The sequence below is a fragment of the Embiotoca jacksoni genome, unplaced genomic scaffold (assembly GCF_022577435.1).
Source record: "Embiotoca jacksoni isolate LCO1_2020_lvr unplaced genomic scaffold, fEmbJac1.0.p SCAF_77, whole genome shotgun sequence".
NCBI classification, from domain to species: Eukaryota; Metazoa; Chordata; class Actinopteri; family Embiotocidae; genus Embiotoca; species Embiotoca jacksoni.
Genome location: NW_027185433.1, coordinates 26,956 through 52,500, shown reverse-complemented (window position 1 = coordinate 52,500; position 25,545 = coordinate 26,956). Strand labels below are relative to the sequence as shown.

General features: G+C 41.9%; 2 protein-coding genes across 5 annotated transcripts in view; one reads left to right on the top strand and one right to left on the bottom strand.

Annotated features, from left to right (window-relative positions):
- LOC138215522 (protein NLRC3-like) overlaps nucleotides 1–25,545 on the top strand; it is a 132,172-nt gene that overhangs the window by 81,872 nt on the left and 24,755 nt on the right. The window lies entirely within an intron of this gene.
- On the bottom strand, nucleotides 8,394–20,648 carry LOC138215523 (protein NLRC3-like). Of its 4 annotated transcripts, XM_069177731.1 has the most exons (10): nucleotides 20,490–20,648; nucleotides 19,878–20,027; nucleotides 17,623–17,742; nucleotides 17,048–17,283; nucleotides 15,005–16,853; nucleotides 13,243–13,416; nucleotides 12,815–12,988; nucleotides 10,615–10,788; nucleotides 9,803–9,979; nucleotides 8,394–8,538 (listed from the first exon to the last, which is right to left on the bottom strand). In XM_069177731.1, the coding sequence occupies exons 2-10, from the start codon at nucleotides 20,006–20,008 to the stop codon at nucleotides 8,529–8,531; spliced, it is 3,045 nt and encodes a 1,014-aa protein (XP_069033832.1). In that variant the 5' UTR covers nucleotides 20,009–20,027; nucleotides 20,490–20,648; the 3' UTR covers nucleotides 8,394–8,528. The 4 variants fall into 4 exon arrangements, with proteins under 4 accessions (XP_069033832.1, XP_069033834.1, XP_069033836.1 ...); XM_069177733.1 differs by lacking the exon at nucleotides 9,803–9,979 and having other exon boundaries at nucleotides 19,878–20,648; XM_069177735.1 differs by lacking the exons at nucleotides 9,803–9,979; nucleotides 10,615–10,788 and having other exon boundaries at nucleotides 19,878–20,648.

Sequence of the window (25,545 nt, the reverse complement as noted above, 5' to 3'; positions counted from 1 at the left end):
CATCTGTGGACACTAGTTCTACTTTCTACAATATTTATATAAACTGTATATCTGAGACGAGGTGGTTGTGTATATATACATATATGTAGAAGTGTGTGTGCTCCTCGTTAAACTAGGGAACATTGTTTTTACTAAATATTGCCTTAGAAATGCATTATTACATTTTCTATGCAGGAAGTCAACATAATCGATATTTAGCTTTTGTAATTTAGGTGTTGGTGTGTTATCAATATTGGTTTTAATTAATTGTATGAGTTGGAATGTTTTAATCACCTTAATATAGTTTTCCACGGAGCAATCCAGTTCATATTTGCCATTAAACTCCACTTTAAGTGCATCACCATTTCCATCCAGGAGGTGAATGATTGACCAGATCTGTTTTTCCATCCAGTCCTCCATAAACATAGATTTTCTTCTACTTACGATGACTCTGTTGTTCCATAGTGGGACATTTTGAGGGCTAAAGTTATGCGTATAAATCATTTTCCAGTGTAAGTTAGAGAAATTGCATCATTTTCCTGTCTGTGTTTCTCTAACTTCCTGAAATATGATGTGTTCTTTTCTCCCTCTTCAATCCATTTGTCTCTGGACCTTATATCTGCTCCCTGTGCTTTGTTTAGGTAAAGTTCATCCAGCTGCCATTGGAGGTTTTTCATGTTTTTCTTTGTCCTCTGGACTCCAGTTTAATTTACTATGAAGTGAGATCAATTCTTTGACCAGCTTTGTTTCCTCTGCTTTCCTTTCCTTCTTTAGTTTTTTTTACTGAAAGCAATAGATCGCTTCCTGATAGTCAATTTGAGATATTTCCCATTTCTGTATTGAAGTAGTAAATGTGTTTTCATTTTCAATATCCACAATTGTATTTTTTTGAAACATATGATTCCAGTATTCTTCATTTGTTAGTAAATTAGCATTACATTTCCAGTCACCTTTTATTGTGTTCATTATTCTGGTTAATTCCAGGTTTATTATACAGTGGTCACACAATCAAGTCTTGATTTTTGTCCTTTAGGCTTAAACCAGGTGAAACATCTTTCCTCTTGTAAGCCACGTTAGTTTTACCAGCAACTAAAGGGTTAACTCACACATGCAATACCGACGTTTACCAGAGGGGCGCTCTCGTGCACGTCGGGAGATCAAAGCCTTCTCCCGGTAGAGACCCTTTACGTCTCCAATGAAACAGCATCATGATCTACACCAGGGGTGTCAAACATACGGCCCGCGGGCCTGAATAGGTTTAATCCGGCCCGCGACATGACTTTGCAAAGCATAAAATTGAGCTGCAATTTTCCAATGAATGGAACTGCTGTTCTAAATGTGTCCGGTAGGTGTCGCAATAGCAATTCTGTTAAGCAAGCAAAGTGTTTCTACTGGGGCTGAACAAGTAGGCTGCAGCCAGTCCAGAGCGAGCTGGTCATTCTGCCTGACCAATTTGAACATTACGTGCTTTGGCACCCTCATTGCCCCAAAATGTCTCTGTCAAAAAAGAGACAAGTGGACGCAGAGTGCAGAGTTTTCCAAGAAAAATGGACATCCTCCTATTTCTTCACAGAAGTGAAGAAGAAAGCTGTGTGTTTGGTGTGTTCACAACATGTTTCAGTGCTGAAAGAATATAACCTTCGTCGCCACTATGAGACTCTTCATGCCGACAAATACAACAACTTTCAAGGACAACAGAGAAGAGAGAAGGTGGATGAATTATTGGCGGGTCTGAAGAAACAGCAGTCTGTGTTTACTCGTAGGCGAGAAATCAGTGATGCTGCAGTGAAAGCCAGCTACATTACAGCTCCTGAAATTGCAGTGGCTTCAAAGCCATTTATTGAGGGGGAAGTTGTAAAAACATGCATGCTGAAGGCTGCGGAGATTGTGTGCCCTGAAAAGCGCCAGGCTTTTGCAAATATCAGCCTGACAAGAAATACAGTTGCAGACAGGATTTCTGATCTTTCGGCGGATTCGGACAGACAATTGAAGCGCAGAGTAAAGTCATTTATTGCTTTTTCAGTTGCAATTGACGAAGGCACGGACATTACTGATGTTGCGCAACTGGCAATATTCATCCGCGGAGTTGATGCCACTTTGACTGTCACCGAGGAGTTTGTGGATGCCAGGTTTCAGGAATGAAATAATGGGGAACCCCGCTTCAAATGCTGCAGGAGATACTGCACCCTGATGTAGTTCTGTGAAAATGATTGTCTTCTCTGGAAATTTAAAGAAAATGAACAGCGTGTGATTTACTGTAATAAGGTTAGAAATTTCAATTCATAAGTTTGGTTTGTTGAAGTTATTTATGCATTGCACAGCTTTTATTTTTCTATCAATAAATAGTTTAATTTCCATAGCAGAGAGTAACTCAACCGTCTTGAATAGTTTCTACCTCCGTTTTTATGTTTTGTTGAGTTAGCACAGGATTAATATGTGGAAATGACAAATGAGGTATTTAATACCTAGAAGAGTTGTTTTATTTATTTATTTCGTATTTTGTTCAATCCCAGATAGACTGTGACTTCAAGTTGAATGACTTTGTAGACACACTGAGACCAAGTTTAAGTTCCAATCATTGAAGCATTGTGTTCTTGAAATTGAACCTATTTTTTCCTCCGAATTTTCAACTAACTTGAAGTGTTTTGTCAAGAGGATTTTTTTGTGTTGTGTACATTTTCAGAATGTGCTTGTACTATTTTGGACCGAAGTAAAACAAAGAAAACAATCTGAAGTTGTGGTTATTTTGAAGGTATTATGCCATGATTTTATCGGTCCGGCCCACTTGAGAATAGATTTTTCTCCATGTGGCCCCTGAGCTAAAATGAGTTGAACACCCCTGATCTCCACCATGAAGAATCTCATTTGGTTGATTTCTGCTCACTGCTGTTGAGGATCTTTATTTATTTGATCGTTAACCAGACCGACTCCGAAGGAAGAAGTTGATTTAAAGTCTGAGAAGAATCTCCGGTGAGTGACGGATGCGTTGCTCACAGTTATCCGTTGGTGCAGAGCTACAAAGGAGGACAGTTGTTTAGTTGGGCTAAAGATACCGATCAGGAGAGAAGAGAACAAAACAACCAGTCGGAGAGAAATATGAATTTGTTGATGAATATTATTTGACGTGGTTGATATCTGTGATTGTGGAGCTGACGGGGCTATATAATGCGTCGGGACGTGTTGAACCGAGCGGGAACGATGACGTCACTTTCTTGTTTTTAGCGCCAGAAGTAAACGGTCAGATTGAGAACAGCTGTTGAGTGTGTTGCTTAGTAACGGTGGACGTTTAAATAATGTCTGTTAGGTATAAGTGAGAGATGTCACTGAGACATGAGGACATGTGTGTGTGAAATATGGTGGTATGTTAATATTGACCATAGTGAATATTATATATATATATATATGTGTGTGTAATACTATTTTACTGGTCATTTACTGTTACACCAACAATAGAGTTTATAAATTACAGTACTGACATCGTATTAAATTCTCCTGTATGCAGATTGTTTTTCTGTTTGGATCTGTGATGGAGACAGCGATCCCCAGAAACCTCCACAGAGCGCTGGAGCTGAGTGACCCTGTGACCCCTGATCATCTTCACCGTGGGTGAAGCTGCATTTGGGCTTCTTGGATTCTCCTGCCGGAGCACCGACGAGCAAAAAGATTCAGATCAGAGTTAGTCTGAGAGCCTCCAGACGTACACTACCGGGTAGTAGACTGAAAGACAAGAGACTGAAACTGACTGACTGAGAGAGAAATACCGGTATTGGGGTTATTATTTGAATTTGTTATTTTTCTTTATGCTGTTCCCTTGATTTTCTGTGCGTGTTAATAACTATAATAAATTGCAGTTCAGTTCCTTGTTTTAAACTGCAAACATTTGCCGTGTTTCATTCACTCCCAGAGCGACCTAAAGACAGTCCTAAACTTAACACAGGAAATCTAGTGTGTTACTAGCATTACATTTCCAGTCACCTTTTATTGTGTTCATTATTCTGGTTAATTCCAGGTTTATTATACAGTGGTCACACAATCAAGTCTTGATTTTTGTCCTTTAGGCTTAAACCATGTGAAACATCTTTCCTCTGTTTAAGGTTCTCCAGATATCTATTCATTTATTATCACTGATGAAATCACCAATAATTGGGTTTCTATGTTCTTCCAAAAATCTCCACGTCCATCTGTCCATTCATCAGGAGTCGTGTTGAAATCTCCTCCAACCAGTAAAAACTCGGTGGGAAAGTTTCCTTTAGTTCCTTGATAACTGTTGTTACTTGATGCAACAGATTTCTGTTGTTATGATCGTTGTTATCGACATTTACCAGAATAATGAAAACAGTAAATCTGAAGAACACGTGCAACCCAATGTCCGTTATCATCTGCCTTATCAATTCTTATTTTACCTGGACATCTGTTGAAACATATCGCTGCTCCTGCAGAGCGTTTTCTTCTTTTTGAAACAAACTTTATTGAACATCTCAATGCAAAATAATACAATACATGTGGAAATAAGCATACTTAATATAAATTCATCATTCAACGATAATATCTGTAATATATGAATATTACAAATATTATCAAAAGATTTAAGTTTTGTTTTTAAACCAAAAAGTACATCTTTGTACAGTAAAAAATGAGCAAAATTATGAGAAATGTGACAGTGAATAATAATGAGTAAAGTCCTGTACTGTTCTCTCTGTGTCCCCCCTACAAAGTGTTAACATAGATAAACAGCCAGCCAAACTCCTTTTCAAGAGGCAGGAATGCTCCTTTAATGACTCCATACAAATGAAATCAGGTTGACAACGTTGAATAGAAGTGAAACTACAATCGAAAATACAAAACATCTTAATTAACTGCAATATGAATAACGGGGAAACATAAACACACTTATGTTCACATTTACCTCCAAATCCTAACAAAAGTCCCCATTCTTAATCATTCAACACAAGAAGAACACTCACAGCCATTACTTTCTGAGGAATACAGAGGAAGGATTACTGTGGATTAAACATAGGAAGCCACACAGCTGTGACCGTGCTCCCTGAAGTTTACAGCTCTCAACTTCCTACTTCCTGCTTCCCACTTCCTGCTTAATTACAGGTGTCAAAATAAAAAGCACCACTCCCATTTATGCATGAAACAATGAAAAAACATTTCAACAGTTAACTTCTTCAACATAAACATATTCAGGGAAAAACACCTTCCAAAATATAACGGTGCAGGAGCAGTTCCACAATAAATGTGTCATGAGGTGGAGTATAACAGAACCCAAATACAGGCTGACAGACTCGGGTATCAGTTCAAAAAACAGTCTTTATTCCAACAAACGAACAAAAGGCGGTACCTACAGCGTCCACTTGCTTCCAAGTCGGGAGGGCAACTCAACCGACTGATGCAGGGAGACGCAGCCAGCAGGACAGAGGACAGAACAGCGGACAGGACCGCTGGAAAAACAGAGTCTATATTCTCCGAGTCGGGAGGGCAACTCAACCGACAGGTGGCTCCGACTGGTAGCTCTGCAGCAGGAGCAGGAGGAACGGGAACGGGACGGACGGGGGACGGACGGGGGACGGACAGGGGACGGACGGGGGACTGGCGGTCCTTGCGGTGTTGAGCAGGAACTCACAGTGTCCAGAAGTCTCTAGTTGTATCTAGTAGTTGTATCTAGTAGTTGTATCTAGTAGAAGTAGAAGTAGTAGTAGTAGTATAGTAGTAGTAGTATAGTAGTAGTAGTAGTGTAGTAGTAGTAGTAGTATAGTAGTAGTAGTAGTAGTATAGTAGTAGTAGTAGTGTAGTAGTAGTAGTAGTATAGTAGTAGTAGTAGTGTAGTAGTAGTAGTAGTATAGTAGTAGTAGTAGTAGTGTAGTAGTAGTATAGTAGTAGTAGTAGTGTAGTAGTAGTAGTAGTATAGTAGTAGTAGTAGTGTAGTAGTAGTAGTAGTATAGTAGTAGTAGTAGTGTAGTAGTAGTAGTGGTATAGTAGTAGTAGTTAGTGATGTTACGAGGTGTGCCGACGCTTTGAAGCGCGTGTCGAGGCTTGCTTCATTTAGGGGAGGAGCCAAAAATGATGACGTCCGAAGCCTCGCTGCCCGGCTGTACCACGTGACTGCTTCGGGAAGTGGTTCAGATTTTGCCGGGAGGTTTGACAGCAATAAAAACCCCTCAGGCTCCATTCAAAATGTGGGTTGTTGGTGGAGAGTTGAGGTCAGTTGAGAGTTTGGATAGTTTGGATAGCGTTTATATAGTTTGGAGAGTTTAGAGAGAGATAGATAGTTTGGAGATTTAGGAGAGTGAGGAGAGAAGGAGGTGATAAGATGGAGCCAGATAGGAAGAGGAGGATTTCCCCTGTGAGAACACTTTGATTTGATAACTCCTAATAAGCTAAATCTAACTCTATTTCAGACACATTAGGTTTGCTTATCAAGAACTGTATTTTTCACAGTTTCTTATTTTATTCAAAGGTGAGGTGTTTATTGTGCTCCAAGGAGTTGGGGTACAATAACAACACCTCATCCATGCTGAGGCGTTACCGTGCCTTGCATGAGAATAAGGAGGAAACTGGAGCTTCACCCAGCCAAGGTAAGTCATTACAATATTACAAATACACCATCACAATTTTTCCCTGTTCACTTTTCTTTATTGTGTAAATAAAGACAGGTAACAGACACTGTATTTATTCTCTTTTAACCAGCCACCAGAAAACAAGAGCTGGATGAAGCCCTCGTCTCCATGATAGTGAAGGACACACAGCCCTTCAGTATTGTGGATGATGTTGGATTCAGGGCATTTGTGTCCAAACTGGATCCTAATTATGTTCTCCCTACAAGGCAGGTATGTATGGCTGCATGCATGAAACAAATGAGTACTTTATTGTGTCTCACAGTTCAGCACTATATATTTTTTCCTTGAGGCTCTGAAGGCCATGGTGGAGGCCAAGTATGAGTCAGATAAGGAGAAGGCTAAGGCTAAAGTGGAAAAGGTGGCTGCTGTTAGCCTTACTTCTGACATGTGGACATCCACAAAACCAAAAACTGTTGGGAAACTGTTATTTCTGAATAAAAATGAATAAAATGTCCCCTGTCCTGTACATCATTGTCCAAGTTACACAAGCATATTCAGTCCCCTCTTCCTAGTTCCACAAACACTTCCACTGTCCTCTGCCTGCTTAAGCCCATGTCATTTTCCTAAAGTGACAGAAAAACATTATTACACAACCTGCCATATCATATGATACTACCATTTTGGGAAAATTTACACACACAGAATACATTCAAAAAATATTTTATTATGCACATATGTGATAATTTATGTACAGACATTATTTGGTCATACATTTTTGTAATTCATAGTCATTCCCAAACAGCCATAACAGACACAAAAATTCAATGCATCACATGTGGTTCAGATACAGCTGCCTGTGATTATACACTTGGCCAGCAGGTGGTTTCGTGTGCACATGAAGCTTCGAGTAATGAACCCTTTCTCGAACCAATTGGCTGAAGTGGTTCGATGCCTCATGAGGCTTCATCTCACCATCACTAGTATCTAGTAGTTGTATCTAGAAGTAGTAGTTGTATCTAGTAGAAGTAGTAGAAGTAGTAGTAGTATAGCAGTAGTAGTAGTATAGCAGTAGTAGAAGTAGTAGTAGTATAGTAGTAGTAGTAGTAGTAAAAGTAATGCACCAACAACCAGAAGAGTGCAGGGGCAGGGTACATATAGTCCAGGGAGGTGATCAGGGAAATCCAGCACACCTGCAGGTGGTGATCCGGGGTGAGTGGCAGCAGCTGCTGGGACCGGTGAGGGGCGTGGCCATGGGAGGTGAGGAGAGGAGGACACAGAACACAAGCAGACAAGGGAATGAGGGGACACAGGAGGAGAGGTGATCGGGGACAAAATAGAGGAAAGCAGGAATCCTGACAAAATGTGTGGTAGTTTCAGGATCAATTCCACACAAAGAGCAGCGAGTATCAACGTTCTTTCTTCAGTTTTGTAGGTAGCGTTCTACCTCGTTTGGGAACTGAGGAGACCAGTTTCTGGAGTTTTGAAAGTGAAATGTGGTCCCATTCTTGACTGATGTAGGATTTTAGCTGCTGAACAGTTCAGGGTCTCCTTTTGTCGTATTTTATCATGTCACGGTGCTCCAGATGTTTTCAATGGGTGACAGGTCTGGACTGCAGGAGGCCAGTTTATCACCGGAGAATGTGGAATGGACGTTGTTCTGTTGGAATAAACAAAGACGTTCCCTGAAAGACACGTTGTCTGGATGGCAGCATATGTTGCTCCAAAACCTGAAGATATCATTGAGTATTAATGGTTCCTTCCAGATGTTCAAGCTACCCATGTCCATTTACACTAATGCTTCCCTGTACCATCACAGATGCAGGCTTTTTAACTCCTCCTCCTCCTCCTCCTCCTCCTCCTCCTCCTCCTCCTCCTCCTCCTCCCAGTCAGAGTCTCTGTAAACCAGCTGCTGCTGCTTCAACCTCTGGTCATCAGGACTCAGCTGATCTTCTCAGCACACCGTCCTGTTCTCCTTCACACAGATCATCACCTCCATCTGTAGAGAGAAGCAGAGAGAACAGAGGTGATACCTGAGTGTCTGCAGAGACTCCCTCCATCAGCTGTCAGTCAGTGATGCAGCAGAATAAAGAGCAGCAGGACTTCAGTCCAGTTCGGAGACTTCGGTCCCGTTCAGAAACACCACTTGGTTACTAATGTAATGCTGGTTCTGTGATGTGCAGGCTGCAGACTATTTATACTCTTATTGATACGACTCTCCATAGTTTAGTACAAAAGATGAAATAAATACAAAACATAAAGATGAGACTAGATTGAAGTATTTCTGATGACTTTTTTGTCTGAAATGGTTTAAATTTCTTGGGGGATGGATGTTGTTCAGATGTTAAACATGCTGCCTGTTGATTCAATACTGTAATGACACTCTCATTGGTTCTTCTGGGTTTTGAAAGAGAAATAACACCACGTCATGTTCTGTATATAAATGAACCGTCTTGAGTAGCAAACTGCAGCAGCATTATTTTCAACAGAAGGTTTTCTTTGATAGTATTTTTACTGGTCAGTAGTTTTCCTGCAGCCCCCTCATCACTAATGATTGATCCGCCCGCTCTGAGTGATATGAAACTGAAACTGAGAGTTTCTGACCGACAGCTCAGATGACGCTCTGACCATTTCAGGCTGAATTCATGAAGTCAGCGATAACTATCAGCTGGTTAGTGGTTAGTTTAATAGTTAACCCATGTTGGTAGACTTTAGTTGACTGTGTGTAGCTGCAGGCTGATTTCATCCTGCAGCAGCGACACATGAACGTCCAGCTTGTGGGAAACTTTCATCTCTCCGCCTGTATGTGACGGACTTCCTGGATGTCTCGACCGATCGCTGGTGTTTTCAACCTTTACACGCAAACGATGGTGAACATGGACTGCAGTGAAGAGTGACGGCACTTTAGTCCGTTTCTTCTCTGCTCCGCTGCCTGTAGAGCAGGCGGGACTCTGTGTCTGAGTGTCGGCTGCAGCGGACCGACAGCTGTCCCCCTCCGCTCGCTGCCGACACACATCTCGCGGCGTCCTCTCGGACACATTCATAAATACATTCAAATATATCTGGGCGGCTGTAAATTTACATGGACGGGCCGCCCAAGTCTAGTATATTTATGAGAAACACTGACATCACTGAAAGCAGCATGGAGCGACTCCAACCCTCTACTGACCTCAGAGTCTGTAGTCATCAACATGAGACATGAAGGAGCTGCAGCTGCTGATTAAACAGAGAAGATCTACAACAGTAACAGACAGTGAACTTACTTCAGAGTCTCCAGACTACAGTGTGGACTCTCCAGAAAACCATGAAGCTGCTTCACTCCTGAATCCTGCAGATCGAAGTTGTAACTCAGGTCCAGATGTTTCAGATGGGAGGGGTTGGACTTCAGAGCTGAGACCAGAGAATCACAGCTGATCTTTGACAAACTGCAGCTCCTCAATCTGAATAAAGAATAAAAGATGGAGATAAAATCATGTGATCCATCAGATGTGTTCAGTTTGAATGACTTTGTCCTTCTGTTATTGAGGATCTTCATCATGTCAGCCTTCTACTGACATCATCCAAATGTCAGCACAACATTCATCCACCTCTTCATGTCAACACAGATCAATAACATGCTGCTCACCTCCGTCAGGTCTCATTACACCATCACTACTCTACTGATACTTTAAACAGCTGCAGCTGATGATGTTCTTTCATCTGAGTGTGTTGTGAAGGATCAATATCAGTGATCAGACTTTATCTGTGAAGTCTCATTGAAATGAGCAGAAACCAAAGACAAATGTCTCCTTCAGGAAGGAAACATTGAGATTCAACAGATCAGAGTTCAGAGGATCTTCTGTTTACAGCTGAGACTCTTTAAAACAAATGACAAACATTCATTTACTTTAACAACCATCAGAGGACATTTTCTACACTTTCTGTAACAAACACTCTGAATTTAGGACAAGAACACTGAAAAAGGAACAAAAGGAAATTTACAGCTTTAAGGATGGAAGTTCTGTTTGTACATGAAGGAGCTGCAGCTGCTGATTAAACAGAGAAGATCTACAACAGTAACAGACAGTGAACTTACTTCAGAGTCTCCAGACTACAGTGTGGACTCTCCAGAAAACCACACAGCCGCTTCACTCCTGAATCGTGCAGCTGGTTGTAACTCAGGTCCAGATGTTTCAGATGGGAGGGGTTGGACTTCAGAGCTGAGACCAGAGAATCACAGCTGATCTCTGACAAACTGCAGAACCTCAATCTGAATAAAAAATGAAAGATGGGAGTTTAGACTCATTCATTGTTTCATGGTGTGTTCAGAGCTGAAGAAGGTTCACAATGTACAAGTTAAGAAAATGGAAACTCCAAACAGCTGCAGGTTGAAACAGTGAAACAGAAGCAGTGAAGAAGAGCTCTCATTAATATGAATGACAACATGCTGCTGCTTCAATAAAGACGGAGTGACTTCAGCTCTTAAACTCTGCAGCTCCACCAGCGGCTCCATCGATACAAACTCATGTTGTCCAACAAACTGATCCCAGATTCCTCTGAAGATCCTCAAGTTTCAGAAGAAAACAAACATGTCCGACTGAATGTGGAAGAAAAGTCCATCAGATGATCCAAACTACATCTACAACATTTGATGTGATGTGATCTGTTTGAATATTTCAGTCCAACATCATCACATGACTCCAGACCAGTGTGAACAAGCACATACTGAACATTTATTTGTTGCAGTCTGATGTTGTGGAAAAGATTTCTAGTTTTATTTCAATGTCAGACTTTAAGGTGAAAATCCAGAGTTTCAGTTTCACAGTCGATCATCCAGTGAAGGATTTTTCTTCTTCTATGAAGGTTTTAAATGTGGACGTTGCTCTGCCACAGTCAGCGGACTAAACCAGAGAAGAAGAAAACAGACTTTCCCCTGAAGATCCTCAGTGTGGATCCGTAGAATATCAGCTGATGTCTGCAGTTTAGTTTCACCACAACTTTCACATCATGTTCATCTCAGCACAACTAAAACATGGAGTCTTATGTAACCAGAATAATTTAATCTGGGATCTTAATTATTATGTTTAGGAACGATGTTATTGTCCCCTTAAGTAAGGTCGACAGGTTGTCACGTAGACGTTTTCCTCTGTACACAGAAAAGTCCGAGGAGAGTCAATGTTTTCCTGAATATATCATCTTTGTTACTCCGTGCACAGAGATGGATAGAAGTGATCATCCATGTCTCAACAGAGGATGTTTGTTTTTCCGTCGTCTGTGCTTCGGTATGGTAGGAGTTGTGAGCAGGAAAAGATTAATCAGATTCCGCTAAAGAAAAGTGAACAACTTTAAATTGAATGTTGAACGACGAGCCATTGAAGAGCTGCAGTTTCACCAACAGATCCTTAGAACTTTGAACATTTGATATCCTGGTGAGTTTATTGAAGTTCAATGCTTTTTTAATGTTGCATGCTAGCTTCGTTAGCAGGAATGCTCGACGATATTTAGAAGTAAGTTGTGTATTTTACAAAAACCAGTCAGGATAAATCTGAAGGGGAAACAAAAAACATTCCTGAAGATGTAATGATTGTAATTGAATGCCTTGAGTTATGTATGTTCACTAATTAGTTGTTATATTGTGTGTGATGTTTACAGCCATGCGGGTTGCAGGCCCAGTTGAGTAAACTGAATTAGTAATGAACTATTGTCCTGCACATGTGCAGAGGCTGTTTTTTAAAAAAAATATCTTCTTCGTTGGAACCAGAGGTACCGTCCATCCACCGTCCTGCCTGCCACCACTCACCCCATCTTCATCCATCTTACCGTCTACCTTCACCTGAGAGAATCTTCATCTCAGCTGGACATCACAGTTCACCTGGAGTCCATTTCACTGGACATTGTTTGGGGTGGTGGGCGGAGGGGTGTGTAGGACATTTGAGAGCTCAACTCTTTCTTTAATAACTGTTTTTCTATTTCATTTATTCCTGAGATCTCAGAGGTTTTTGATTTTCATATTTCCTGCTTGGACACTTTTTGATGTGTGGAATTGTCAATTTGTTGTAGTATTGTTATTATATTGTGTTCTAATTAAACCTTTTGTTGTAAGTGTAATTCAGGGTGGATATTTCTTGTCTGTGCAGCAGTCAGACGAGTGATCGATTAACCAGTCTCCTCATTGAACCTGGATTAGATTTGATAATTCCCCTCTTTTCTGTCTATTCTGCACTGTCTGACATGAAGGAGCTGCAGCTGCTGATTAAACAGAGAAGATCTACAACAGTAACAGACAGTGAACTTACTTCAGAGTCTCCAGACTACAGTGTGGACTCTCCAGAAAACCACACAGCTGCTTCACTCCTGAATCCTGCAGGTTGTTGTTACTCAGGTTCAGATGTTTCAGATGGGAGGGGTTTGACTTCAGAGCTGAACTCAGAGAATCACAGCTGATCTCTGACAACCTGCAGCTCTTCAATCTGAATAAAGAATAAAAGATGGAGATAAAATCAAGTGATCCATCAGATGTGTTCAGATTTAATGAGTTTGTCCAACACACAACACCGCTGTAGATTTTCTCCTTAAACACCGGAGTCTGAAGGAGATTTCATGACATTCAAATAATGTAAAATGTCTTCAGATTTGTGTTCATGAAAATAGTGAAACTGCACTGACTGCTGCCGTCTCTTCAATATATTCAAATCAGAAGTTCTGATTCAGTTCATGAACTGACCTCAGAGTCTCCAGTCTACAGTTTGGACTCTTCAGTCCAGCAGACAGCTGCTTCACTCCTGAATCCTGCAGCTGGTTGTCACTCAGGTCCAGATGTTTCAGATGGGAGGGGTCAGACTTCAGAGCTGAGGTCACGACTGCACAGTGAGTCTCTGAGAGTCCACAGCCAACAAGTCTGTAATGACACAAATTTTACAAAATATGTTATTATGAAAGACGACACTTAATATTTACTTCCTGTGATTGATAACAAACAGTTTGACACTTCCTGTTTGACATTCACGCTGCGTTCCAGATTGCAAATTATTTCTTTATACTTTTAGTACTTAGTCTCGGTGGCTCAGTCGATGTGACGCATCTTCTGCTGCAGAGAATTGTGGGTCAGAACAGCCAGAGCAGCATGCTGACCTGCAGACTGGAGAATACGACCGAACGTAGTACAACATCCTGGTACTTTTGGAGTACTACATTTAACACACTATGTATTGGGACATACTGATCTTCTTCTGCCGTACTAAATAGTGTGTTCGTATGGATACTGGAACGCAGGTGCTGCGTCCCAATTGTCCACTACATGGTGACTATATAGTGAACAAACTCCACTCTGATTGGCCACTCGTCCACTATGTGGTGTCGTAACGCAGCAAGGGTGAGTCTTCACATCGGTGCATCACGTCTGCTACAGCTGCCTCCATGTTTCTCCCTCCACATCCCAGCAGCTGCTCTCCAGCATCTCTCTCTGTCTGTGATTACCTGAGTGGAAGCAGGTGCACCGGGACCGGAGCAGAACCTCACCAGCTGCCTCAGATCTCCATCAACAGGATACGTAACTCAGACCCAGCGCAGTCACACCCACCCTGCCAGATCGTACACGCTGTTCAGTCTCATTCCAGCTTTGCTTTCTTGCATTTTGCTGAGATTCTGATCCAGTTATTCTCTCCATCAGTTCCAAAATGAACAACACAGGAAAGAGAAAGCCAGCGCAGAAGAGCCTTAAAGTGCAACACTACTGAGGGCCACTAGGGGCCGTCTCCAAAGAACCTCAGTCTCCATAGACTCCCACTGAAAAAGCATCAAGTTCTCTCCTGAAATACAAAGTCAGTAAATGTTTTCCACAAGTCATCATGGTGTCATTAGATGAACTCCCTCCTTCTGATCAGTGTTCTGGTCATTCTGGAAATAATTCATCATTCATTAGATATTAGGACTCAAACACAGATATGTTTGGGGGCGGAGCTGTTTGATTGACAGGCCTGGAGTGGTTTCAGGGTTTACTGTTCATGTGGGCGGGGCCTAATGTCCCTGGGCTCCCTGTTAGATCCACTGATTGCTCCTCCCAGCTCATCAAAATATGGTTTCTTCTGGGTCCACAACATCAAGACAGCGTCGGCTGAAATGTCTGACTGGAGGCTTCAAAACGAGCCCTCACATCCTGATGGGTGACGTCACGGTGGGCTGCACTGTATGCAGTCAATTAATAGTTACCTGGATGTAACTTCAGTTCTATGAGTACGTTTAGTGCGCTACCTCATGTAAAGCTTCAGCAGTTTCAATGATATCATATGGTGGTTTATGAAAAATTCATATTGTAAATATATTAAAAACCGGTTGAACCAGAATCCAACCAGAACTACAACTGACATTAATGTTTACAACAAACCAGTGGAACACTGTTTAAAGAATAATGACAATGTTCTAGAGAGAATATATGAAGAACCAAACTACTGATCTGATTGATAACGTTAATGATCACGTGGACTCACCGAGCCGTCCTGCAGTTCCTCACAGCTGGGATCAGTCTCCGTCGTCCCTCCTGTGATGTGTTGTACTTCTTCAGGTCCAACTTATCCAGAACCTCCTCTGACATCTGCAGCATGGAGGCCAGACCTGAGCAGTGGATGTCAGAGAGTTTCTTCTTTGATCTGTTCTCTGACTTCAGGAAGTCTTGGATCTCCTGATGGACTGAGAGGTCGTTCATCTCCATCAGACAGTGGAAGATGTTGATGCTTCTGTCTGGAGAGATTTCATCACTGTTCATCTCCTTCAGGTTCTTGATGGCTCTCTGGATGATTCTTGAACTGCTTATTTTCGGACCCAGCAGGCTTCCTAAGAGTCTCTGGTTGGACATCAGAGTGAGGCCATGAAGGAAACGAACAAACAGGTCCAGGTGGCCACTTTTACTTTGGAGGGATTTTTCCATGGCTCCTCTGAGGAAGTCATCCAAAGAAGGGAAACCATCATCATTGTTTCTAAAAAACTTAGAAATATTCTTCAGAAACGAATTTCCTTTTGAATCTGTCTTATCTTCCAGGAAGTCCTTCAGGAAGTCCTGCAGCACCTCTGTGTTCCTGTCGGTGAAACAGTGGAACATGTAGACTGCAGCCAGAAACTCCTGAACGCTCAGATGAACAAAGCAGTAGACTGTTTTCTGGAAGATCACACACTCTCTCTTGAAGATCTCTGTACAAACTCCTGAGTACACCGAGGCCTCTGTGACGTCCAGACCGCACCGCTGCAGGTCTTCTTGGTAGAACATGATGTTTCCTTCCTCCAGTTGTTCAAACGCCAGCCTCCCCAACTTCAGAAGAACTTCCCCGTCAGCCTCCGTCAGCTCCTGTGGACCCGTCTCGTGTCCACCGTACTTGTTCTTCTTCCTCTTGGTCTGAACCAGCAGGAAGTGTGAGTACATGTCAGTCAGGGTCTTGGGCAGCTCTCCTTTCTTCTTTGTGGTTAACATGTGGTCCAGAACCGTAGCGCTGATCCAGCAGAAGACGGGGATTCCACACATGATGTGGAGGCTCCTGGAGGTCTTGATGTGGGAGATGATGCTGCTGGACCGCTCTTCATCATTGAACCTCCTCCTGAAGTACTCCTCCTTCTGGGCGTCAGTGAAGCCTCGTACTTCCGTCAGCCTGTCGACACACTCAGGAGGGATCTGATTGGCCGCCGCGGGTCGGAAAGTTATCCAGACGAGAGCCGAGGGAAGCAGATTCCCCTCGATGAGGTTGGTCAGCAGCACGTCGACGGAGGACTCGTGAGTGACATCAACGAGCTTCCTGCTGCTGAAGTCCAGAGAGAGTCTGCTTTCATCCAGGCCGTCAAATATGAACAGAAGCTTCCAGACAGCGAGCTGCTCTGCTGAGACCTTCTGTAACGTTGGATGGAAAACACGGAGCAGCGTGAGAAGACTGTACCGCTCATCTCGGATCAAGTTCAGCTCCCTGAACAACAGCAGAATCACCACGCTGACGTCCTGGTTCTCCGAGCCCTCGGCCCAGTCCAGAGAGAACTTCTGCACCGAGAAGGTTTTTCCGACACCGGCGACGCCGTTGGTCAGAACCACTCTGATGGGTCTCTGCTGGTCGGGGAAGGCTTTAAAGATGTCGTGGCACTTGATTGGAGCGTCATGGAGGATCATCTTCTTGATCTCCATCTGTCTCACCTCATGTTGGGTATCAACCTCTTCGCTCCGTCCCTCTGTGATGTAGAGCTCCGTGTAGATCCTCTTCAGGAGGGTTCCACTTCCTCTTTCATCACTTCCTTCAGTCACATGTTCACATCTCCTCCTCACACTGATCTTATGTTCATCTAAAACCTGCTGCAGACCAACATCTGGACAAAGACAAGAACAGCTGTCAGACTAAAGAAAGAGAAGCTGCACACAAACCAAAGACAGGAAGAGGAATCTGGTTCAGTTCTGTTGGATTTACAATCATATAAATGTCTGACGTAACAAATGAGACGGTATAAAACAACAGGTCCAGTTTTCAGAACCGAGTCCTCAGCAGACAGATGGACAGTCTTACTTTGTACAGTGCTGGTCTGAGTGTCTGTCTGCAGTCCAGGTCTGGTTCTGGATCTTTGTCCACACTGGGGACAGGAGGAGTCTCCTGATGGAGCCGACTGGTCCCAGTAGGAGGTGATGCACCGTCTGCAGAACCGGTGTCCACAGCTGGTGGAGACGGGATCCTTCAGGACGTCCTGACACAGAACACAGCAGGACAGCTGCTCCTCCTCAGGGACACCCCTCCTCTTCCTCAGTCTGTCAACACATTTCTTCATCACTACAATAATCTGCTGATGGTTGTTCTGGACTTCACAGAACAATCTACTGTATGATGGAGAGAACCGAAGCTCAGAGGTCCACTTACTAAAGCTTTCAGATCTTTATAGGCTGAAACATGTTGGTTGAAGTGTGAAATGTGAAATAGAGGTTTTCTGGTGTTTTACTACAGAAATACTTTAAACTAGAATCCTTCTGATTTTAAACTGCACTGATAGTTCTGCTTCATGAATGAAAATATTTCAGCTGAGCATTTTGTCTTCATCCTCAATGAATCATCTTCCATGTGGTCAGTTTACAACAACAACAGTCTCTTACTTTGAGTCTGAAGGTTCTGGTTCAGTACTGAACTCTGGAGGATCTCCTTTGGACCAATCACTCTTCAGAGACAGACAGATGGATCCTGGAGACTCGGCTCTCTGGCTGTAGAACTGATCTCTGCAAACACAAACATGTTTTTATCTGTTTTATTCTGACCTGTGAAATGAATGAACATCAATGAAAAATGAATAAAAAACCAAACAAAGTCCTGATTGAAACAAATGCTGCTGATGTGTCTGCACTTCTTGTCTTCTTGATTCTTTCCCTTCAGTTCATGTTGATTTCACACATGGAGGCCCGTCTGTTTCTTCATTACTGTGCAGGGTTCCACTTTGTTGTGTTTGTATGGTTGTTGTTGTTTGTTTCCCAGTTTTTGTTGAAAAAGTAACTCCAACACTGGTTTAGGATTGTTTTTAAGATTGTCTCTCGACTGTTATTAGAACTTTTCAGTTCAGCTGCTCGACACAACCACACAGGACAGCTTCTCTCTTGGAGATCATTTCTATTGATTATTCAGAGGACGTCAACTGAGCAGGTGATCCTTCAGTGTGTTCCAGGACACATTCAGGTTCCCACTGCTCAAAGAATGAGGTCCTATGAGTCCCAGACCACCTCCGAATGTGGTCTGATCAGATCTGATCTCAACGTGTATTGTTTGTATGTTGAGCTGCCCACTTGTGATTGGATCAGCCAGGACAGATGTTGTTTCCATGGTAATGCCAGGTGTAAACAGGCTCATTGAAAATAAGTTTGTTCTGGTTCTTCCAGCATAAGACTGTTAATACTGAGTGTTCAGGTTGCTGCTGTTTTGTGAAAGGAACTTAAAGAACATTTAGCTTTCTGTTTTCCATATTTGACTGTTGTTGATAAACATATCACATATTAATTGAAGGGAAACCAGGCACAGAAGAAGGGACTTTCAGTTAACGTCAATAAGTTGGGGTCTGAAACTGTTTACAACACTTGGAATGACGCTTTACAGTTGAAATGAAGAGTTTCACATGTCAACGTTTACTGTGGACTTTGAGCAACAGCATTTGATGAAAGAAGGAGGAAACAAGATGCTTCTCTGTGAACAGCCCCTTAACTACCATCCACCGATACCTGTGAGGCCTTCATGGGACACCTGTAAATTGTAGCATCTACTGATATTCTGCATGGGAGGACTAGAGACAGTCCCTCCAGGAGGTTTATTTGTGATTGTTGAGATTAAAAATGTTTGATTTTGCAGTGGATTTTCTGAAAAAATTGCGGGAATTGGAAAAAATTGCAAGTTGAAAATCAAAAATGTGATTATTTTTTTTTTTAAAGCACTACCTGATAGAGGAATGAATATGTAATCACTTCCTTTGATAATAATCATGCTGCACATCACAGAAATATTTTTGTTCTAATCTTATTTTTACTTAATTATTGAACTTATTGAACCACGGGGCTAAAAGTTACAAAAATAAATCATAAAAGTGACGCAGCTTTCCAGAACAGACAGTCTGTGACTGTAATATAGAAACAAGGACTACATCAGCTGTCAAAATAAGAGCTTTAGATGATGTTTAATTAACATCAATTCAACACATCGACCTATTGTATGCACAGAAACAAAGAGCAGTCTCTTGCAACTTGACATTGTAAATGCATGTTTGTAGCATACAATAACATATAATCACTTCTATTGATAATAAGCATTTAATTAGAACATTTTATTGTGAAGGCCACTTTACACACAAACCCTGCCGCTTCCTGTTTTTCTGCTTGTTCCTGTTTCCTCTGGTGCACAGGGTTTGTTTTGGGTGATGACAGCAGAGGAGGCAGAGCCGTGTTGATTGTAAATGAGGAGTTCATTTTGGTAATAAAGTGAGTTTTGTTTGAAATAACTTAATTTATGCCAAACTTTAAGCACAGCTTCTGCTGACGACATCTTTTCCAGAAAATTCTCAGGAATTTAAAAAAATGACAAGATCCCCCAAATATTGCAGTTTCCTTGAATTCGCTACAGGAAATAACCTGGTTCCACTCTGCCCCTCTAAACTGCATGAGTCCCTGTGTGACCGGTCGCTCCAAGGGGCCAGTAAAAACTCTGACCTACAGACCAGTGGAGAAAAAATGTTACGTTGAACCCTGCAGGTGTGAACAGGATCTGTGACACGACAGCAGCTGTTCCAGGAAGTGACGTCAGCTGCAGAACCTCAACACACTAAGTTCTGTTATAACCGACAGTTTGGAGGTTCAAAGGTTGGTATCAGTTCTCTTACTTTGAGTCTGAAGGTTCTGGTTCAGTACTGAACTTTGGAGGATCTCCTTTGGACCGATCACTCTTCAGAGACAGACAGATGGATCCTGGAGACTCGTCTCGGTCCTCATCTTCCTCCACACAAACACTCATCTTCTGGACTTCAGTCCATCTGAGAGGAAAACCAGGAACACTGACTGAGAGCTCAGAACAGGAATCAGGACAAACAGGTTGTTCAAGAGTCTCACCCAAACACAAACAGGAGGAAGTACCACACACTAGTTTTTACTCCTTTTCTTCCAGTCTAGTTGGTACATTATCTCACTTCTCTTTATTTTCTCCATGTTTCCCTCCCATGTGTCTTTTCCTTGGAGATGATATAAATATGTGTCACGTGTCTTTCTACCTGGTACTCAGGGATTATGAGTTTTATAGAAACAGATACTGAATTTAAAGGATTTTCCAGCTGAAAGACAGCAGACTCCTCCTCTCCCTGACTGTAATATGATCCATGACACCTGGAAATGAAAAATCTTTACCATGATTAAAGTTGTTTCTTCCTTCATCAATCAGACCTACAGCTGCCACACATCCAACAGTTTCAGGTGTAAACAGTAAATGTGTTATTTTCTACCAGCTGCATGTGTTTCCTGTCCAAACGGTGTGAAACAGTTTCAGAGCAGCTGGATCAGCTGAAGTCTTTGTAACCACAGATGGATCAAACTGATGAGCTCATTCAGACTCTTCTTCCCTCCACAGTCCACAGGGAGAAAAGTGGTTTTCAGACTGACAGTAGAATAATAATAATGTTGTTAACACTCACCTGCCTCGGCAGTCAGTTTGTCTCAAAATAGAGTCTGAACTAACAGATGAATACTTTCACTTTCAGGTTTCCTTCTTTGGTCTCATGTGACATCAGCTGATGAAGTGTTGCTCAACAGTGATATCAAGTCACACGTGATTTTCTATGAGTGTGAGCCTCAACACCTTGTTGCAAGGCCTCATAGGAAATGTAGTTTTTGAATACCATCAAATTATCTCCAGTTTCCTCTCGATTAAAACGACAAGGTGTTCAGATTTTACTGTCCAGGGAAGAATTAAATTCTCATTTATCTTAGAATATGTAGAGAAACCGGCAGGAACATGTTGAAGATTTAAAAACGACTTGGAAATGAACTTTATTAATTAACTACATAACAGACGTTTGAACTGAGGAGAAGTTAGTTTAAAAAGCCGTTTGGAAACCATCACATCTCGCGACGTTTATATGACAAAGTGGGTCAAAGTTCAAGACGTATTTCTTGTTGTTATCATGAAGTAGTTTGTCCCAGTTGTACACGTGCTCCATGCAACAGTACAGACTTTGTAAGTGCAGCTGCAGTACGTACTAAAAGTCCAACAAAGAAACAGTATCCGGTTGTGAACGCAGCGTGAAGCACGAGAGAAGGAAGAGGAGCTCCACGCGCGCTCCGTTTGACTGTCCTTGACCAACAGCGCCGCCTGCTGGCCATCAGCGCCGCATTACAGGCACAATCAGTGGCTGAGACCCGGCAGGTGTTGTGGAGGCTGCAGCTGCTCATGTTGCTGTTTGATTCATCATTTTCCTTCAATCAAAGTCCTGCAATGTTGGAGCTCATCTGTGGACACTAGTTCTACTTTCTACAATATTTATATAAACTGTATATCTGAGACGAGGTGGTTGTGTATATATACATATATGTAGAAGTGTGTGTGCTCCTCGTTAAACTAGGGAACATTGTTTTTACTAAATATTGCCTTAGAAATGCATTATTACATTTTTTATGCAGTAAGTCAACATAATCGATATTTATCTTTTGTAACTTAGGTGTTGGTGTGATATCGATATTGTTTTTAATTAATTGTATGAGTTGGAATGTTTTAATCACCTTAATATAGTTTTCCACGGAGCAATCCAGTTCATATTTGCCATTAAACTCCACTTTAAGTGCATCACCATTTCCATCCAGGAGGTGAATGATTGACCAGATCTGTTTTTCCATCCAGTCCTCCATAAACATAGATTTTCTTCTACTTACGATGACTCTGTTGTTCCATAGTGGGACATTTTGAGGGCTAAAGTTATGCGTATAAATCATTTTCCAGTGTAAGTTAGAGAAATTGCATCATTTTCCTGTCTGTGTTTCTCTAACTTCCTGAAATATGATGTGTTCTTTTCTCCCTCTTCAATCCATTTGTCTCTGGACCTTATATCTGCTCCCTGTGCTTTGTTTAGGTAAAGTTCATCCAGCTGCCATTGGAGGTTTTTAACTTTTTGTCTTTGTCCTCTGGACTCCAGTTTAATTTACTATGAAGTGAGATCAATTCTTTGACCAGCTTTGTTTCCTCTGCTTTCCTTTCCTTCTTTAGTTTTTTTTTTTACTGAAAGCAAAACCTTAAACCTGGAATTAACCAGAATAATGAATACAATGAAAGGTGAATAAATAAATATAGTTTGTAACAAATAAAGTTTGTTTCAAAAAGAAGAAAACGCTCTGCAGGAGCAGCGATATGTTTCAACAGATGTCCAGGTAAAATAAGAATTGATAAGGCAGATGATAACGGACATTGGGTTGCACGTGTCCTTCAGATTTACTGTTTTCATTATTCTGGTAAATGTCTATAACAACGATCATAACAACAGAAATCTGTTGCATCAAGTAACAACAGTTATCAAGGAACTAAAGGAAACTTTCTCACCGAGTTTTTACTGGTTGGAGGAGATTTCAACACGACTCCTGATGAATGGACAGATGGACGTGGAGATTTTTGGAAGAACATAGAAACCCAATTATTGGTGATTTCATCAGTGATAATAAATGAATAGATATCTGGAGAACCTTAAACAGAGGAAAGATGTTTCACATGGTTTAAGCCTAAAGGACAAAAATCAAGACTTGATTGTGTGACCACTGTATAATAAACCTGGAATTAACCAGAATAATGAACACAATAAAAGGTGACTGGAAATGTAATGCTAGTAACACACTAGATTTCCTGTGTTAAGTTTAGGACTGTCTTTAGGTCGCTCTGGGAGTGAATGAAACACGGCAAATGTTTGCAGTTTAAAACAAGGAACTGAACTGCAATTTATTATAGTTATTAACACGCACAGAAAATCAAGGGAACAGCATAAAGAAAAATAACAAATTCAAATAATAACCCCAATACCGGTATTTCTCTCTCAGTCAGTCAGTTTCAGTCTCTTGTCTTTCAGTCTACTACCCGGTAGTGTACGTCTGGAGGCTCTCAGACTAACTCTGATCTGAATCTTTTTGCTCGTCGGTGCTCCGGCAGGAGAATCCAAGAAGCCCAAATGCAGCTTCACCCACGGTGAAGATGATCAGGGGTCACAGGGTCACTCAGCTCCAGCGCTCTGTGGAGGTTTCTGGGGATCGCTGTCTCCATCACAGATCCAAACAGAAAAACAATCTGCATACAGCAGAATTTAATACGATGTCAGTACTATAATTTATAAACTCTATTGTTGGTGTAACAGTAAATGACCAGTAAAATAGTATTACACACACACATATATATATATATAATATTCACTATGGTCAATATTAACATACCACCATATTTCACACACACATGTCCTCATGTCTCAGTGACATCTCTCACTTATACCTAACAGACATCATTTAAACGTCCACCGTTACTAAGCAACACACTCAACAGCTGTTCTCAATCTGACCGTTTACTTCTGGCGCTAAAAACAAGAAAGTGACGTCATCGTTCCCGCTCGGTTCAACAGGTCCCGACGCATTATATAGCCCCGTCAGCTCCACAATCACAGATATCAACCACGTCAAATAATATTCATCAACAAATTCATATTTCTCTCCGACTGGTTGTTGTTTTCTCTCAAGTTCAAGGCCCGCGGGCCACATCCGGCCCGGCGTGCAACTATATCCGGCCCTCGAGATCATTTTATATAGATCTATTATTATGGCCCGGCGATATGAAGCGCTGATAATACACGAACTACAGATCCCATAATGCAGTGCTTCAGTTGCCTTTACGGACGCTCGGATACCCGGGAACTTTCCCACGTCAATCAAGTCAGCTTCTGTTGCGCTCCAACTGGCTGCAACCCTGTTGAAAAGTTATTGCGATGCCCCTCACAATGGAGAAGAGAAAAGTTGATTCTGAAAACAGAGCTTTTCAAAACCGATGGGAGGCTGAGTACATGTTTACTGACATTGCCGGTAAACCTGTGTGTCTCATTTGTGGAGCTCATGTGGCTGTAATGAAGGAATTTAATCTACGACGGCACTACGAGACAAAACATCAGGAGCTGCAAAACCTGAATGCAGAGGAGAAGATACAGAGAGGAGAAGACTTTACTGCATTTTCTCTTGCTGTTGATGAAAGTACCGACATGACGGACACTGCACAGCTGGCCATCTTCATCCGTGGAGTGGACTCCAGTTTGTGTGTTACAGAGGACATATTGGACATTAAATCGATGCACGGAACAACGACAGGAAAAGACATTTTTGAAAACGTATGTCAAAGCATAACTGACATGAAACTGTCCTGGGACAAACTTCCTGGACTTCCAACAGACGGAGCACCGGCGATGTGCAGTGAAAACATTGGACTGGTGGGAAGGATGCGAGCAAAGATGCAGGAGGAGAACTGGATTGGTGAGTTAACAGCGTATCACTGCATCATACACCAGGAAATGCTGTGTGGTAAAGTCCTCAAAATGGAGCATGTAATGAAGACTGGAACGCAAACCGTAAACTTGATCCGAGCTGAAGGTTTAAATCACCGGCAATTTCAGTCTTTTATGCGGGAAATAGATTCCGAGTTTGCCGACATTCCTCATCATAGAGGTGCGTTGGCTGAGTCGGGGAAAAGTTCTCAATCGAGTTTTTGAGCTCATCAAGGAAATCTGTCAGTTCATGGACAGTAAAGGAAAAGACTCCACAGTTTTGCGGGATGAAAAGTGGAAATGTGAGCTGGCGTTTCTGTGTGAGAAGCTGTTCTCAGTGATGAAGATGAACAAAACAGCACACAGGAGTCGTCTCACCGACGAACACCTGCAGTCCATCCTGAGGATCTCCACAACACAGGAACTCACACCAAACCGAAACGATCTTATTGCCGAAAAAAGATGCCAAACATCCTGCTCTGACAAAATGGCATCAGAGCAAAGAAACATGTTTTGATTTATTTTACTTAAAAGCACTATTTTTATTTATTTTTTTCAGGTTTTTTTGCAGCATGTTCATATTTCTAACTTGTCTGATTTTGACAGGATATATTTTTATGGAGAGCAAAATACTTTATTTTATTTAAAGTTTAAGTTTATTTATTCTGAAATAATATTCCTGTCTGTTTTATTCATATTTATGTTCAAACATGTAGTTTCAGTGTGTTCAATAAATGTTTATCCTGTTCGGCCCGCGACCTGAAGTTTGCTTTGAGTTTTGGCCCCCTGTGCAATTGAGTTTGACACCCCTGCTCTAAAGAGAGCAGCATCCTCACTAGGAGGTGGACTCGTAGGGCGAAACTCTGGAAAGTGTGGGCATCACCAGGCTTCACGTCTGAGGTGGTCAGAATGGCTGCTATCTCACTTTGTGCCAGCTGGTGTGGCTGACCATACTGTAGCTGCAAGGCCTGCATAGTTGCTGAGTATGGGTTTGGATGGTGACGGCAAG